The sequence below is a fragment of the Ictalurus furcatus genome, chromosome 10, assembly GCF_023375685.1.
Source record: "Ictalurus furcatus strain D&B chromosome 10, Billie_1.0, whole genome shotgun sequence".
Taxonomy (NCBI): domain Eukaryota; kingdom Metazoa; phylum Chordata; class Actinopteri; order Siluriformes; family Ictaluridae; genus Ictalurus; species Ictalurus furcatus.
Window position 1 is genome coordinate 6,326,091 of NC_071264.1, and position 17,417 is coordinate 6,343,507.

A 17,417-nucleotide genomic window follows, 5' to 3' on the forward strand; every position below is an offset into this window, starting at 1 on the left:
GACTCACCCAAACTGCCAATCGATGATATCATTAGCCATGTATGTATGTATAGATAGATATGTTTCAATACATGTCTATTTTCCAAATGGACCTACACGGACCATGCTCATTATTACATTTTCTTAACGCAAAGTGAAAAGTACATAGCGATTAGAATTTTTGATTCAGTGGGACAGTACACCTCACACGGCTCAAGAAGTCAGAAATAACTAAATATTTTAATTTAACTTTGAAAAATAACACCACAATAGTGTGCATTACAATACAGTTGTAAAAGCACAATCATAAATTTTATTCTGTTTTAGCTGTGTTCCTGGAAAAATGTCAAACGTGGTCCAAGTGAAGAGCGGACTGCTCTGCTTCATCTTCCTCTGCTTTAAAGAAAACGATCCCACATAAACGGAGTAGCAGCTTGTAGGATTTCCCAGGTCAGGAGAAGAAGGAAGATATCTTGCTTTGTGATTTTCCTGCATGGAGCTGTGAAACTATGAAGAAACAGAACATTAAGAGGCACATTACTGCCAAACTGTACTTACATTATAAAAAGAAGCACGTTCAGTTTCTGCTACGTGCTTATGCAGTACTTACTAAGTGCTTATACGGTGTGTGTGTGTGTGTGTGTGTGTATAATAAATATATATGCGCTTACAACGTCAGGTCCAAAAGTATTTGGACAGCGACAATTTTCGTACTTTTGCCTCTGTACACCACTACGACAGATTGGAATTGAAGCAATCCCTGTGTGACTGAAGGGGGTTTAACAAAATATATTGCATTAACCGTTTAGGAATTACAGCCAATTTACAGCCATGGAGTCCCTCCATTTTCACAGGCTCAAAAGTAATCGAACAAACTAACAATTATAAATGTCAGGATTATTTTTAATACTTGGATGCAAATCCTTTGCAGTCAATAGCTGCGTTTACATGGACAACAATAATCCACTCTTAATCCGATTAAGACCATACTCTTATTAAGAAACTACCATGTAAACAGCAACTTTTACTTACCTTAATCTAATTAAGGTCATAATTGAAGTAAGCAATAATCTAATTAAGACAGGTGGAGTACTGCTGTTTTAGTCGCATTATGGACGTGTAGTAGTGACATGTAAACACCTGAATCACATTATGAACGTCGTGTGGGAGTTTTCACCGCATTTTGCGACAGGACACGATCACACACGGCAGTTTTACGGCGAACAAGAGAGTTCGGCTGTGTCCCAAATCGCATACTTTCCTACTACAGGCCTGTAGTGGGGAAAAATACATGTATCTCGGCTACTATATAGACGGTAACTACGCGATTTGGGACACACCCACCGCTTCAAGCAGTTGTCTATTAGCACGTACAGAATGACAAATAATTAACTGCACTTAAAGCGTTCGTAAAAAAAATAAATAAAAACACCCAAAACTGTATACGGTCCCATAACGAAGACCAACTGTATGTCGATACGTGAAATTCTGGAGGGACGTCGGACGGCGTGACGTGGGGACGTAATGACGTGTGCTGTTAATCTAATTATGTTCTATAACATGTCAAACGGGAACATGACAGGAGTATTCTAAAAGCGACTCATGTAAACACCTTAATCACATTATTATCTTACTCAGATTAAGGTCAATAATTAGATTACTGCTGTCCATGTAAACTACGTGAAGTCTGGAACCCATGGACATCACAGAATGCCGAGTTTCTTCCCTTGAGATGCGTTGCCAGGTCTTTACTGCAGGCGCCTTCAGTTGCTGCTTGTTTGTGGGTCTTTCTGCCTTCGGTTTTGTTTCCGGTAATTAAAAACGCATGCTCAATTGGGTTGAGGGGAGGTGACTGACTCGGCCATTTGAGAACATTTCATTTCTTTGCCTTAAGAAAATCTTTTGCGGTATGTTTCGGGTCAATATCTGTACGCTGAAGCGCTGTCCGTCAGTTTCGCAGTATTTGACTGAATCTGAGCAGAAACAGACACTTCCTCCACTTGTTCGACAGATGATGTGGTCTGGTTTGGATCATGAGCCCTTCCTTTCCTTCTCCATACTCTTCTCTTCCCATCATTCTGCTACAAGTCTTCTTGGTTTCATCTGTCCAAAGAATTCCAGAACTGGGCGTGCGTTTTTAATCTGACCTTTCTGTTCTTGAGTGTTACCAGTGGTTTGCATCTTGAAGTAAACCATCTGTATTCGCATTCATGAAGGCGTCTCTTGATTGTAGACTTTGATGACACTCCTACGTCCTCCACATTGTTCTTGACTTGGCTAGATGTTGTGAAGGGCTTTTTCTTCAGCGAGGAAAGATCTGTACGAAAATCCACTTTAGATATCTTCCATGATCTTTCATGTCTTTTGCTATTGCTGAGCTCAACAGTGCATTCCATCTTTTTTTAAAAAAAAATGTACCAAAATTGTTGATTAGGCCACTCCGAAAGTTTCTGCTCTCTCTCGCTGATAGCATTTTGATCAGCCTAATGATGGGGCCTCCTTCACTCGCATCAACCGCATGTTGAGAGTTCCCATGAACAACTACCAAATGCAAATTCAACGCTTGGAATCAACTCCAGACCTTTTATCTCCTTAATCTGTAATGAAATGACGAGGAAACAGGCCACGCTTGGCCATGAAACTGCTTATCGGTCAATTCTCCAATTACTTTCCAGCCTGTGGAAATGGAGGGACGATGAATGCAATATTTTTGTTAAACCTCTTGAGTTAAAGCTGAACGCCTACACTTCAATCACATCTTGATCGCTTCATTTCAAATCCACCGTAGTGGTCTACAGAGGCAAAATGACAAAAAGGAAATATTTAACGTACATGTTTTAAAACGTACCTGTAATCGGGGGACTTGAAAAATCATCTGAATCCTGGCAAATCTCTGAAACGCTCCCAGTCAAGGCTCTTAACATCTCCGAGAACTGCTCGCGATGGTGAGCTGGAATGAACATTGTTAACCCTACAGAAATATTAACACAATTATATACATACATTTATATATAAAAATATATACATATATTAAAAAAAAGCAAAAAAACACCGAAAGGCTTTCCTTGATGTGTTCTACTCACGTTTTAGAAGAATAATGTCTTCGTCTCGCTCGGTCAGCAACCCCACAACTGTTGATACCATCTGTTCGTAGTCATCGGTTTTCTTGTACATTTGCAAGGCTACAAAAAGCTGATTTGTCTTCTCAGCACCAATAGCCTTTTTTATATCAGACAGCAGGGAAGCACTAAGCTGACTCTCTTTGCATGACTGTTGTGGCTTCTGGTCCTTCACACCTGCATCCACTGTAAATAAAATAAAAAACAACAACAACACTGAGTAAATACTATGCGATTTTTATATTCTCAGATATTTCAAATGACTCAAGTAGGGGAAAAAAAAAAGCTTTAGAAGTATACATACTTCCACTCATATGATGCGTTCCCAAATGAGATCCGCCTCGATTGAGCTGCTTGCTCGACTCTAGTTGTGTGCTTGTGCACACTTCAGAAGTCTCCACTTTGGCTGGAAGAACACATCGCATGTATTTTCTTAATCTAAAACCATCTCCGACTAGTTGTTCTCTCTCTGGTTTAAAATGAGAGGTATTTAGGTGACATGCAAATGCGGATCAGATGTTACCTGTTTGCTCCATGAGTAATCGTCTCTCCTCCCTAGAGAGCGAGTGCTCAGGTTTGTAACCACAGCCTTTGCCGGTAAGGAGCCGACATTTCTCATCAAACTGCATCTTGTGGTGCGGCCGAACAAACTGGTAGATTCCTAAGGGGAACATCCGTGCAGATACAGCAGAGCAGGGTTCGCAAACTTTCTGACCACTTAAATGTTTGCATTTTGTGCCATACATGTGCTTTTTTTGGTTTGTGTACTATTGCTGAACCTTATTTTAATAACGGCTTGGGAAAAATACAATTTTGCTTGAAATGTCGAAATGCCTGCGAGATGAGAATGATTTTTGGAAGAGCATATACAAATGGTGGGGAAAATGTCAAGCATAAATAAACAAATAATGCATGTCCATCAGAAGAACTCGATACATGTGGGTTTAGAGGTGTGCATTGGGACTGGGATCAGGATCACTATAGTTCAAATAACCAATTTTTGTTTATGTTTGGGGGCGGGGGCGGGGGGACAAGTTCATAACAATATCATGAGCAGGTACAAATAAAGCCAAGACGTGTAGAAGTGGGATTGGTGAGAATTCCTTGGGGAACGGGTAGGATTGGTCAGAATTCAATATTGGGGTGGGCTATTGGTCCGAATTAAATGGGAGGGGGGATGCGGGGGGGTTATTGGTCAGAATTCCATGGGGAGCGGGTGGGATTGGTCAGAATTCCTTGGGGAGCGAGTGGGATTGGTCAGAATTCAAAGTTTGGGGGGGTATTGGTCAGAATTCCATGGGGAATGGGTGGGATTGGTCAGAATTCCATGGGGAGCGGGTGGGATTGGTCAGAGTTCAATGTTTTTGGGGGGGGGGGGGGGGTTGTTCAGAATTCCATGGGGAGCGAGTGGGATTGGTCAGAATTCAATGTGGGGGGGGGGGGTATTGGTCAGAATTCCATGGGGAATGGGTGTTATTGGTCAGAATTCCATGGGGAATGGGTGGGATTGGTCAGAATTCAATGTGAGGGGGAGGGGGTGTTATTGGTCAGAATTCCATGGGGAATGGGTGGGATTGGTCAGAATTCCGTGGGGAGTGGTGATTCCATTCAGCTAATATAAAATTTTCATAATGCCCTGGACTTCTGATTATTCTACTACTCCATGATTTTGACTGCACTCTCTCTCGCGCTCTCTCACACACACTCTCTCTCTCTCTCTCTCACACACACACCTCTCAGCAGGATGTGTGTGTTGGGGTCTTGTATGAGAAGGTCTGCTGCTTTCGCCACAAGGTCATCGAGGTTATCTGTGGCCTTGTACACCTGAAGCGCATACATGATCTGTGTGAAGCTCTCCTGACTTAAACTTTTCTTCAGCTCCAGCATAAAGGCCTTGCCTTTACACGCTGCACTGCAGTCTACGGGTTTCTGAAAGAATCAGTCATGCAAGATTTTAGCACGATGCAGATAAACGAATATGGACAAAAACTGTTTCTGTTTGGAATATCTTCCAAAAAAAAAAAAAAAAAACGTATTACATATACACTGCCCTCCACTAATATTGGCACCCTTGTTAAATATGAGCAAAGAAGGCTGTGAAAAATTCTCTTGATTGTTTAACCTTTTGCTCAAAAAAATACACAAACTTTGCCCATATTTACCAAGGGTGCCAATATTAGTAGAGGGCACCGTATATATGAAAGGCAGGCGTAGCCCAGTCAAAAATAAAATCAGTTACCCGGTCTTGCACGACTCTGATTTTGCGTTTCCCTCCCTTCGATTCGTCATCCATGCGCTTATCGTGCTGTAGAGATAATGTGGATAAACGGCTGGCCTGCATAAACAAAAAAGCATGCAACATGTTAAAATGCTTAGCTTCTCATTCTGGTCCTTCATGAAATACATTCCTCGATAAAATGAGGGAACTGTAATACAACCACACATCCACATTTAAGCCAAAGATTACAGTGCTACATAGCAAGCACAAAGATATCTAAACTGTTCATTCTGCCCAGGTTGGACTTTTTTCCCTTTTTTTTTTTTTTTTTTTTTTTTTTTACACCTCTCACCTTCTCCTCCCCAACATGGGTATCGTCCTCGTCTCGATTGGGGTCACTTTTATCCAGAGCATCGAGCAGGCTCATATGTCTCGTCTTACTGGAACTCATCTCCATCTCATACTGGACACAAAGCCTGGCTGTCCCGTCTCTCTCTGAGCGCTCGTCTTAGGTTTCAACGGCGTCGTGTGATCCGTTAAAAGAATTTCGAGACAGAAATCTGACGTGGGTAAATGGTCCGCACTGGACAAATACTAAACATGCACACAAACAAGACAAGACAAGACGGCTGCAATATCCAGTAGAAACGCTGTACTGCGACGATGCCTTCAAAAATAACGAGACGAAACATTTCCACGTGAAAAAAAAAAATTCCGATAAAAGATTCAAATCGTTTGCATGATATTACATTTAAAAATAGCTGAGCTTCTTTTCATGGGCAGCAAAAGGAACCGAAACTGCATAAAAACCTCTCTTAATTGCCATCATACTATATACGATAAGATTTATTCCATGTCTTTTTTCATAATTACAAGATTCTTTACACAAAGACTCTTGAGTAACAATTTCATCATGCGAATAAATTGAAAGGTTTGTCCGCCATTGTTCCAGACTTTCATGTAACTATTGATTGCTATTGCCTGATAGAAATTATGTGAGGCTGGCCTCAAAGTTGCCCAAAAATAAACTACCGAAATATTGTGCACTCGTGGAAGAGTGCACCATGATAACACTGTACAGGTTGATTATGGCTGGGCCATCGCACCTTACAATATTAATATCATGATTAAATTACAATCCATAACACTGACCAACTGTACTGTAACACACAGTAACAAGTAATGACTGGATGTTAAAATATATTTAAATATTTCCTCTGATTTCATGTTGTTTCATTACGTTTTGTAGACATGAAATAAGTGGGTGTTTGTTTTTTTTTTGTTTTTTTAAATATGGTACTAAATACTGCACTATTAACAAAACTTAAATATTCAAAATGGGGTGAAAAAAACTACATAAAGTGACAAATGATTACATCAGCTACTTCAGTACTGAATATTGTTTATCGTATAACGGATTATCTATATAACGATAAAGAGAAAGTACTTAAGCGATATTCCACGAGCACGAGCACGACTGCAGACGCACTGAATGCTGATATTCAGTAGAACAGCTTGTGCGATATTGCTTTCATACAACAGTACGATAAACAAGAATTTAATACGGAGTGAGTGACATCTTGGACGCGATATGGACGAATGTTTTGGGGTTTTTTTTTTATGCTCTGATATCGGAAATAGATCTTTGAAGAAGCTATGCTCACTTTATAGTACGTCGGCTGGCTAGCTAGCTCACATTGCCGTTAAAGGGTTCTTCTGAAAATGGCGTCCCTTCTTCCTTTTCATCTTCAAATCACAAGCTTTCTTATTTTAAGCTGAAGGTTATATTCATGCAAAACGTATCGTCTGCTGATGATGTCGCTAACCCTGCTATAGTGATGGTTGTGAATGACAGAATTTTACGTGGAATTTACGTAGCGAGCGCGGCTCATCCGATTAAATTAGTGGACCAGGACGAACTGTTGTATAATATTAATTATATAGAGTAACTACTTTCAGTTATTCCAGAAATGACCGACATGCCACCTTACCCAGTTTCCTCCTCTTCAGACTCGGCACGTGAGAGTCAAACACTTTGGCTTTGAGAGAGGAGCTGCTCTCCCAGGCACTCTGAGCTGAACGACTGCACCCTGGACTTCCCTGGCCGGTGTCTTTAGCTGTCTGGTTCTCACACGTTGTACCTTTCACCTTCTTCTCTGGTACAGGCCTCTAGAACACATGAATCCACCACCCGTATCGTTCAAGATTCAATTTAAAAAAATAAATAATCGATCGGTGACCATCTAACCATCTAAGACGTGATACTCACAAGCTTTTGTGCAACGCGGAAAAACTGCGCGGCGTCACGGACCACGGTGCCGAAGTTTTCATGAGTTCGAACATAAGGTCTGACCCAAGAAGGGAGCTGCTGTCGTACATCCGTACTCTTGAACCTACGGTAAGCGCGAAGCAAAAGAATAGAAACGATCATTTAAATAATTAAAAAAGGGAAAATATCAACTACACAGGTCTTGCTGAGAAACCCTGGAAGATCATCCTGCAAGATCATCCGCACTTGTGAAGTGATAACTTATCCGCACTTATGAAGTGATTAAATGCCATCTCTCTGCGATATACCTGAGAAAGAGGCCACGGAAATCGGGCATTTTAGCCGACTTTGGAGCTCTATTTCTGCTGCAGAGCTCCTTATGTTTCAGTCGGTCATTTTTAAAGTCCCCCAGGTCAGACACGTTGTTTATTCAATCACATTTGTTTGGGAGAAATGATCATTTCATCGATTTATTTTCGAGATATGGTGAACCTACAGCACATTCGGTTTCCGATATTAAACTCGTTTGTAGCACTTTTAAATGTAGTTTTATACAGACCAAAAAAAAAAAAAATGCAGTCTTCTCAGTCAACACTGTTCTTCATTCGAATGATCTGAGAACTGAACCGAATGGAATGGTGAAGCCAGTATCGTGAATCGAACTGTGATCGGAGGGTATCGCTAAACCCCTAAAGGATGCCAACCGCTCACGCTGAAATTCACTGTAACCTCTGACAGATCCATCAAGCATTTATCAGGCATTATTTGCCCTCACACAGTGTGTGCGAGATTCGCACCGAGGATTTAACATCCGTTTCACATGATTTAGCCGTAATTTATACATTATGTCTATAAATGATTTCTTTTGCGAAATCATGTACGCATCCAAAATCGTACAGATTAAGCCGTGCTTAAGGACCGTTGCTTTAGAAACTGGACTACTTTTTATAGATAAGAATCTGTGGCTGTTACCAGTATAGACACCATAGCTCGGGAATCATACAGTAGAAGTGCCTCAGTTCCCAGTAACCAGAATTACCTTTGACAGTACTGCTTACAATCTTCAACAACTGGATAAAACTACATTTGATCGCTCCAAGTGGGGCTATGATTGATAACTGGTCTTGTCATGATAACGTGACGGCTTTCCTTTCTCCCCTGTCAATCTTGGGCGTGCGTGTTTGATGTGTTGGGATACTAGTTTTGAAAGTGCATTTTTATAATTGTACAACATTAAGAGAATTGCTCCTGGACTTACGTTATAAAGGGGTTTTTAAATGAAAGGGTTCTTTTCTTTTATCACACATACACTACAGATGCAGTGAATAAGGTAGAAGATAAGGCAGTATTCTTTTCGTCACTGCAGCTTATGGAAGATTAGCATGTTAGCATGATGAGCTCTAACCTGTAGTCACAAAGAAAGATGGCACCGTAATCGTCACGGTGGCGGATCACTCTACCGATAGCTTGGTTCACAGCGCGAGAGGCCTGCTGCCTGTACCACTCCTGCCCAGACAGATACTGAACACACAGACACACAAGCTCGACTGAATACGTAGGAGACAAACACGGACACTGGTAACGGTATGCATTGGAGAAATACAAAATGTGCACACCCACACATTAATAGCGTTCAAAACAGTGTTACTATGAATGCTATCAACTGAAAAAGATGTATTTAAAAAATTAGCATCACATAAACATATATAAATAGAATTGCTTTCACTCTGCCCATGTTTTACATTTTTTACATTATTTTGAATGTCCATGGAATAAAATAAAATATCAGATGCCATCGTTTACACATTTGAATGGCCGTGTAATACGAAGCAGTGTGATAACATGAAATAAAAAATGACCTTATATGGACACGGGCATTGTTTCGACTCAGGACAGCTGCTGTTTGCTGTTATTATCAAGTCACCGTTTGACGCCGAACACAACAGCGCTTCACCTACGCGTGTTCGCTGAGAGAAAGCTAACGGTTGAGAGGCAGGAATTTGTTGCCAATAGTTGCTGCAAGCCTTTTATAGTCGACCAATCGGCGTGCGAGAAGGCGGGAATTACCGAGAGGGGTTAAAGCAATGCGAACATGCGCACACATGATGCGGTATTAGACCATAAGCGCATCATAATGAAACTAGCAAAGAATTTTTAAGATCTGAAAAAGAGGACGTACAAAATTGAACAGAACTATAATTAAGTAGCGGTCTATATTGTGTTACGGCAAAAGATTTTGTTTCTTTTAATCCTGATAGTATTCCCAATTTTTAAATAAATATACCTGTAATCTGATTACAACCCTTTGCTTTAAAAATAAATAAATAAATAAATAAATAAATAAATAAAGCATCAGTAGTCTCAGGTAGACTTTGTGCAGTTTTATATGGTAAGTTTTTCTAAATATCTTGGAGGATCTGCCCTATTTCTTCTAGCGTATTATGTAATATCTTGCTTTCTTTACTGACATATAAACATTTTTTGTTGGAAAAGTAATGTTTGGAAATCTTTTTGTACAGACTCAATAATGTGGAAGTCATAAAATATACCTCTACGACCAAATTTATTTCAAAAACCATTAGGGTGCTTAAGATTTTTACACAGTACAGGCACAGACTGCTTGGTGTGTGTACTGAACAGCTGGAAAGACCGTATACACAAGCCAGTATATACCAGACTGACAGTTAGTGCATGTACATGTACTGGCTGTATAACACAATCCCTCACAGGCAGGTTAATGCCTAAAACAAGTACAAACAGTGCATATATACGTTTTTATTTACACTAAGGTGAGCCACCATATAATTTAAATGGAAGGAGCTACCTTTACACCACTGGTTTTCTTTTTGCACATCTCATCCAAATACTGCATCTTCAGCACCACCCTGGGGTCCATTCTCGGAGGGAAAGGAAGGCCAGTGATGATCACTCCACGGCCATAGGTGTCCGCAAAGTCCAACCCTTCACTCACCTTGGGAGCAAACAGTAAAAAAAAAAAAAAGGAGTTTTCATTGAAACGCAGATATACACACACCGATATTTAAGATGCCTACAGTACCTCTCATTTTCCTACCTTTCCTCTACATACAGCAAAGAAGCTCCCTCCGTTTGACTTGGAGTCGTTTATCTTGTCATAAAAGCCATCGATCACCTGGAAAACATGGAGTCCGTGAGCAATTCCGAGTCATTTCGGGTATTCTGGGTTATTACAGATGTTCTTCTATAAAAGCCCAGCTTTGGGTGATTTATGACAATAATGAACAATAACGATGGGGAAATGTATTTCATACAAAATCATACAAAAGGCCTCAACAGTTTAAAAAAAAAACAGATTGAAATCTGTAAATATCTGATTTGTAATTCTGGACTTTAACATTTCCATGCATAAATAAGCGGTCTTCAATAAGAAGCATGCAGACTTTTGCACTGTACGTACGAACACGGCCGCACTGACCGTGCTCGTGTTTTTTTAAACGGTAAATGGTCTGCACTTAAAGCCTGCACTTTAACCTTAACGGTTCCAAAGCGCTTTACACCGGATCTCATTCACCCATTCACACACACTCACACACCAATGGTAGCAGAGCTGCCATGCAAGGGAGCCAACTTGCCATCGGGAGCAACTTGAGGTTCAGTGTCTTGCCCAAGGACGCTTCGGAATGTGGAGTCACGTGGGCCGGGAATCAAACCGCCAATCGTACGATTAGCGGACAACCCGCTCTACCACCTGACCCACAGCCGCCCTTTTTAAGTGTTAGATTTGACACTTTGTTGTTGGCACATTAAATTTTTGTTTATTTTCTTTTCCAGACAAGTGCGATCTCCGACTACCTTCAGCCGAAAATTTTTCAGTGGCACCCCTAATCATATTCTTTCCCATATTAATGTTCTCAAAACCTACCATGACAGGGCGTGAGAGCACTGTTCTCACCAGGGCGTGAGAAGAAGAAAAAAAATCAAAACATCTGCACGACTGTCAATCATTCCAGATTCACATGTTGATTAGATCATCTATTTATTTATTTATTTTGGTTGGGGGGGGGGGGTGTTGATGGGGGCTAGGAAGACGACTGCTCTTCTGTCAGGTTTCTGAGGGATACCTTATTAAATGCGAAGCTCGGCAGGAGTGCACACGTCTGTTTCAAGAATACAAAATTTGAAACGTGTACAAACATTAAATCCCAAATCTATACGACGACCTTATGAGAACCGGCAGGGACCTACCTCTGTAAAGGTCCCTTTTCCTTTGGGTTCCACAAACATGGGCTTCATTGACTCGATGCGGTCTGCATGGCCGCTAGACTGTTGGGGTCAAACAAGGAACAACACAAAAGTATGTTCTGACTTTTAAGGGTTTTTTCTGCCATTTTTGCAGCTCTTAATAACAATAATAATAAATGTTGTGCTATTGTAAAACTCAGCTAATTTTACAGAAATGTTGTAAAATCCTATATCTATTTAGAATGAACAGGCCGAAGTATCCACAGAGGAGACTCACCCTCCAATATTCCAGCGTCTTATCCAACACCGGATATGAAGGGAAAAACACCAGCAGGCCATGAGGAACCACTCGACTCAAATTTACTGTCAATAACAAGCACATCATATAAAAAAGGGCATCGTTTGTGTGCGTGTGTGATTTGCACTTTAATTTTAAATATTAAAAACTGACCCTCTAAATGTTAGAACACCTCATTAAAGATCCATCTCTTACCGATAGTGTTTCCTAATGATGCCATGTTCTCAGGAAGAAACCTTCACAGGAAGACACACACACACACACACACACACACACTGTGTGGTTAATGTGCAACATGCAGAGGTAATGCCAGACGGTTAAATCTGACCTAATACCACTGCAAGCAAGCTGAAAGTGACAAACTGTCTGAAACACACCTCCTGTTGAAGGCTGTGCTGAGCTGCACGCCGTCCGGGCCTTTGTCAATAACGCTGACAAAGATCTGGTCCTTCTGAATGACGTGAGGGTTCTCCAGACACACGGGAAAGGGGCTGTAAAGGACAGAAGATGTTGCTTGGGCTACTTTTTATTGCCTGGCTTTAATAGAAGTAAAAGGAGAACCGCGTGAGAACGTACATCTGCATTTCGCAGGTGAAGGACGACAGGGGCGACAGGGTGCCACTAGTCAGGATGATGCAGCGCACTTCCTGTCTGAGGAGGTCTTGCATGCTGAATCCCGGGGAGAAACACCAGTAACTCAGCACATTGCCTGTGACACACACATGCGCACGCAAAAAATAAATAAACGAAAAAGAGATGTTTGTACAAACGATCAAAATTACATGACTATAAGGGTCAGGTCATTTCTACTACGGGTTTACGAGTTTACGTTTATGTCTAATAATTTAAGTGATAATAAATTGTTAGGAGTATATAAATAAAACGGTCCAGTTGCCTACAGGTTATACACAAACGCCTAAATAATCACATATTCATGCCATGTTGGTTTCATCTTCGCTGTGAAATAAAGTAAATAAAGGCATATACCTTGTTTCTTTGTAGAAGAGGACGCCCACAGATCGGTACTCTGCTTCTTCTTGAAATTGCTCATATCTGGATGAATGTGTACCTGAGAAGATTTGGAGCCATTTTATTAAAAGTGACTTAACCGGGAAGAAAAAAAAAAAGAAGGTAACAAGTGAGACAAAGCAAAGCAAGCCACATATAAAGTCTGAGCAGTGGAGGGTTGAAGACCCTGCTTTAGGGGTCATAGTGTGTGCCTGACCATCTCACAGCCTCCCAGTGACTAGAACATACATCCACCCATTTTCTGTACTGCTTATTCTACACAGCGTCGCAGGGGAGCCTGGAGCTTATCCCAGGGGACAAGGGGCACAAGGCAGGGGACAACCTGGACCGGGTGCCAACCCATCGCAGGACACACACACACAGACACACACACTACAGACGATTTGGAAATGATAAATCAGCCTACAACGCATGTCTTTGGACTGTGGGAGGAAACCGGAGTACCGGGGAGAAACCCCTAAAGCACGGGGAGAAAATGCAAACTGGAGGGCACACGCACACAGTGCAACCCCGGAGGTGCGAGGCTAACGAAGCCGCCGTGCCCCCCTACAGACTAGAACTTCAATTAAAAACTATACAATTAAAGGTGAGACATACGAGTCATTATGTTCATTTCTAAAAACGCTTCAACACTGGAACCAATACAGTAAAGGCCAGTTCTGGTTATTTACGCTTTCCCCAAGTGTCCGTGTGGCATCCACGTGCCTTCCGTTACACGGTGCTAACTTTGTGCTACGTTGACTATATTGGTCACGCGTAACTACAGATTTGACTAAACGATTCATTGAAGCAACCGAGTTTTGCACAAGCTACAAATCGACCGTCCTAACCACTGCCATTAGACTTCCATTACAGATTTCCTGCTCTTTTCTCAGCTGCAGGGAAACGTGCTGTAAGTCTTGTTAGCGTGACAAAGTAAAGATTCGTTAGACCAGAGGTTCTCAACCTTTTGTTACTAAAGCCCCCCTCCCCTCCTCAATATTGGAGGAGACCAGGTAGAATGATTATCTACTCTATATAAAATCTCATATATATATACACACCTAATCTATAACCTGTTTTTGACAGTTAGATAGATTTTTATTTTTTGCTTTTGTATTTTTTTTAATTACTTTTCAAAACATTTATGATTTTTTTTAAAATAACTTTTATAAAGCTATATAACAGACAGGTATGGGAACATGAATGATATAAAATGTTTCTGAACACTATAACTAGTTTGAACAAGAGAACTAGGCTGTAATAACATGGACTATTTTACATGTAAAACATGTTGCATTGCATTTGTCTCGTGTTCTAAAAACATTCGCATAAGAATGATGGAAACTGGGACGCAGAGAGAGGTGAGAGTGCAGCCGGAAAGCAAGACCTCACGCTTGCAGGACAGTACTGCTGACGTTTGGAAAGTCGTGAGGTTCGTCCAAAAAGTCTCTAGATTTGTCGTTAGGCGCTTTTTTTTTGCAGCAAAAAAAAAAGTCACTAAAGGGGTCTGAAAAGTCTCTAAGTCGTCAACACTGGTACTGCACTGACCGCTAGATAAAAGGCAGGCTAAGCTCCGCCTCTCCCCAGCAAAAAGAAAATACAGAGGGAGAGGGAACGCGGGGTTTTTCATTTATGCACATTCTATTTGAAAAGCAATAAAATACACTGAGTACGCAAATGATGCCCTGTCTGTGTTTATTTTCCTTGAAAACAATTTGCGCCCCCCTTGGTTGAGAACCACTGCGTTAGACGAAGAGCACGAGTTATACCTGCAAATACATACGCAGCTGAGGCAGGATACTAACTGCATAATATCTTGCCAACATGTGCATTAATTTACAAATTATCTCACAGATATTCTGGTACTGGTGTGTATATTATATATATATAAAAACAGACCTTAAACTGCTGCATGGTGTTCTCCTTGTGTGACTGCACACCGCCCTCTGCAGGTTCAACAGCAAACACCAACTGATCACAGTGGAAAAAAACACATTCAAATCAATCCATCGCGAGTTCAGTGCAATCCAGAAATAAATAAATAAATAAATAAATAAATAAAAGATGATATCAAAGACAACAAAGTGTTTAGCATTACTTGTATTATATCCGCGACTTTCTGCAGTCCACTGGAGTTGAGGAAAATACCAGGCCCTGAGCTCAAGAGTGTTGTGTATTAGCGTGAGAAGTACGAAACGATGCAGTTCAGCTCATGAATGTGCTGCAAAATCCATGCTTAAAATACTTACTTCCTGCCAAATATCCTGTGATCTGCTCCATCGCATCCACAACTGCGGTTTTGGTGTCATAGTTTACGTGGGCCTTTTGGAAAAGCTCATAAATAAAACTGAGCGAGAGAGAAAACAACACACCCTCACTCATAGGAAGAAAGATAATAATACAACAGCCTTTAGTATACTACTACTATTACTTCTACTACCACTACTATTACTACTATTACTTCTACTACTACTACTACTACTACTACTACTACTATTACTTCTACTACTACTATTACTTCTACTATTACTACTACTACTACTATTACTTCTACTATTACTACTACTACTACTATTACTTCTTCTACTACTATTACTACTACTACTATTACTTCTTCTACTACTACTTCTACTATTACTACTACTACTACTACTACTACTATTACTTCTTCTACTACTACTACTACTATTACTTCTACTATTACTTCTACTACTACTATTACTTCTACTTCTACTACTACTATTACTTCTACGATTACTTCTACTACTATTACTTCTACTACTACTATTACTTCTACTATTACTACTACTACTACTATTCTACTATTACTTCTACTATTACTATTACTACTACTATTACTTCTACTACTACTATTACTTCTACTATTACTATTACTACTACTATTACTTCTACTACTACTATTACTACTACTACTATTCTACTATTACTTCTACTATTACTACTACTACTATTACTTCTACTACTACTATTACTTCTACTATTACTACTACTACTATTACTTCTACTATTACTTCTACTATTACTACTACTACTATTACTTCTACTATTACTTCTACTACTACTATTACTACTACTATTACTTCTACTACTACTATTACTTCTACTACTACTACTACTACTATTACTTCTACTATTACTTCTACTACTACTACTACTACTTCTACTATTACTATTACTTCTACTACTACTATTACTTCTACTACTACTACTACTACTACTACTATTACTTCTACTACTACTATTACTTCTACTATTACTACTACTACTACTACTTCTACTACTACTATTACTACTACTACTACTATTCTACTATTACTTCTACTATTACTACTACTATTACTTCTACTACTACTATTACTTCTACTATTACTACTACTACTATTACTTCTACTACTACTTCTACTATTACTACTACTACTATTACTTCTACTACTACTACTACTACTACTATTACTTCTACTACTACTATTACTTCTACTACTACTATTACTTCTACTATTACTACTACTATTATTTCTACTATTATTATTACTACTACTACTACTACTTCTATTATTATTACTACTACTACTACTACTACTATTTCTACTACTACTTCTACTATTACTTCTACTATTACTACTACTATTATTTCTACTATTATTATTACTACTACTACTACTATTACTTCTTCTACTACTACTTCTACTATTACTACTACTACTACTACTACTATTACTTCTAATATTACTACTGCTACTACTACTATTACTTCTAATATTACTACTGCTACTACTACTACTACTACTACTATTACTTCTAATATTACTACTGCTGCTACAATTACTGCTATTACTACTGCTGCTACTACTACTATTACTACTGCTACAATTACTGCTGCTACTACTGCTACTACCACCTAGCACTTCCCATTAGAGAAGTAGTAGTATAATATAATGGATGCCCCAAAATGTCTGACACCAACCAGTGACCTTACACAGATGTCTGAAAAGTGGAACATTAATAGCAAGGCCAGTTAAGATACAGATTGGAGCTTGATAAACATGCTATTTATTAACCAGGTGCAAATACTATGACCGACATGAAAAACGCATTTAAAAACACATTTAGGACTGTAGTTTAATTCGGTGCTTTTTGTGCATCCATAAAAATATTGCATTAAAACCTGTATACAATATAAACTAAGTATATAACTAAGTGTATAAACAGTAAAGTGAAGAAAGTGATTGTCGGTGACTCTGGGTATCTGCTAAAGCTAGCGGCATGACGCTACGTGCGGAT

The 17,417-nt window shown here is 39.8% G+C and overlaps 1 protein-coding gene across 2 annotated transcripts in view; it reads right to left on the minus strand.

Annotated features, from left to right (window-relative positions):
• Positions 1-177: 177 nt before the first annotated feature.
• The window catches only part of rtel1 (regulator of telomere elongation helicase 1), a 27,100-nt gene continuing 9,860 nt past the window's right edge, over positions 178-17,417 (minus strand). For both annotated transcript variants that reach the window (XM_053634405.1, XM_053634406.1), the window contains 22 exons: positions 15,365-15,462; positions 15,214-15,269; positions 15,015-15,086; positions 13,092-13,173; positions 12,681-12,813; positions 12,482-12,595; positions 12,300-12,340; positions 12,084-12,169; positions 11,810-11,887; positions 10,659-10,736; positions 10,410-10,556; positions 8,991-9,106; positions 7,586-7,709; positions 7,308-7,485; positions 5,669-5,823; positions 5,338-5,433; positions 4,832-5,027; positions 3,622-3,759; positions 3,403-3,504; positions 3,063-3,284; positions 2,828-2,950; positions 178-486 (listed from right to left, as the gene is read on the minus strand). In XM_053634405.1, coding sequence (XP_053490380.1) covers positions 431-486; positions 2,828-2,950; positions 3,063-3,284; positions 3,403-3,504; positions 3,622-3,759; positions 4,832-5,027; positions 5,338-5,433; positions 5,669-5,823; positions 7,308-7,485; positions 7,586-7,709; positions 8,991-9,106; positions 10,410-10,556; positions 10,659-10,736; positions 11,810-11,887; positions 12,084-12,169; positions 12,300-12,340; positions 12,482-12,595; positions 12,681-12,813; positions 13,092-13,173; positions 15,015-15,086; positions 15,214-15,269; positions 15,365-15,462 — 2,491 coding nt within the window. In that variant the 3' untranslated portion in view covers positions 178-430. The remainder of the gene's footprint in view (positions 487-2,827; positions 2,951-3,062; positions 3,285-3,402; positions 3,505-3,621; positions 3,760-4,831; positions 5,028-5,337; positions 5,434-5,668; positions 5,824-7,307; positions 7,486-7,585; positions 7,710-8,990; positions 9,107-10,409; positions 10,557-10,658; positions 10,737-11,809; positions 11,888-12,083; positions 12,170-12,299; positions 12,341-12,481; positions 12,596-12,680; positions 12,814-13,091; positions 13,174-15,014; positions 15,087-15,213; positions 15,270-15,364; positions 15,463-17,417) is intronic.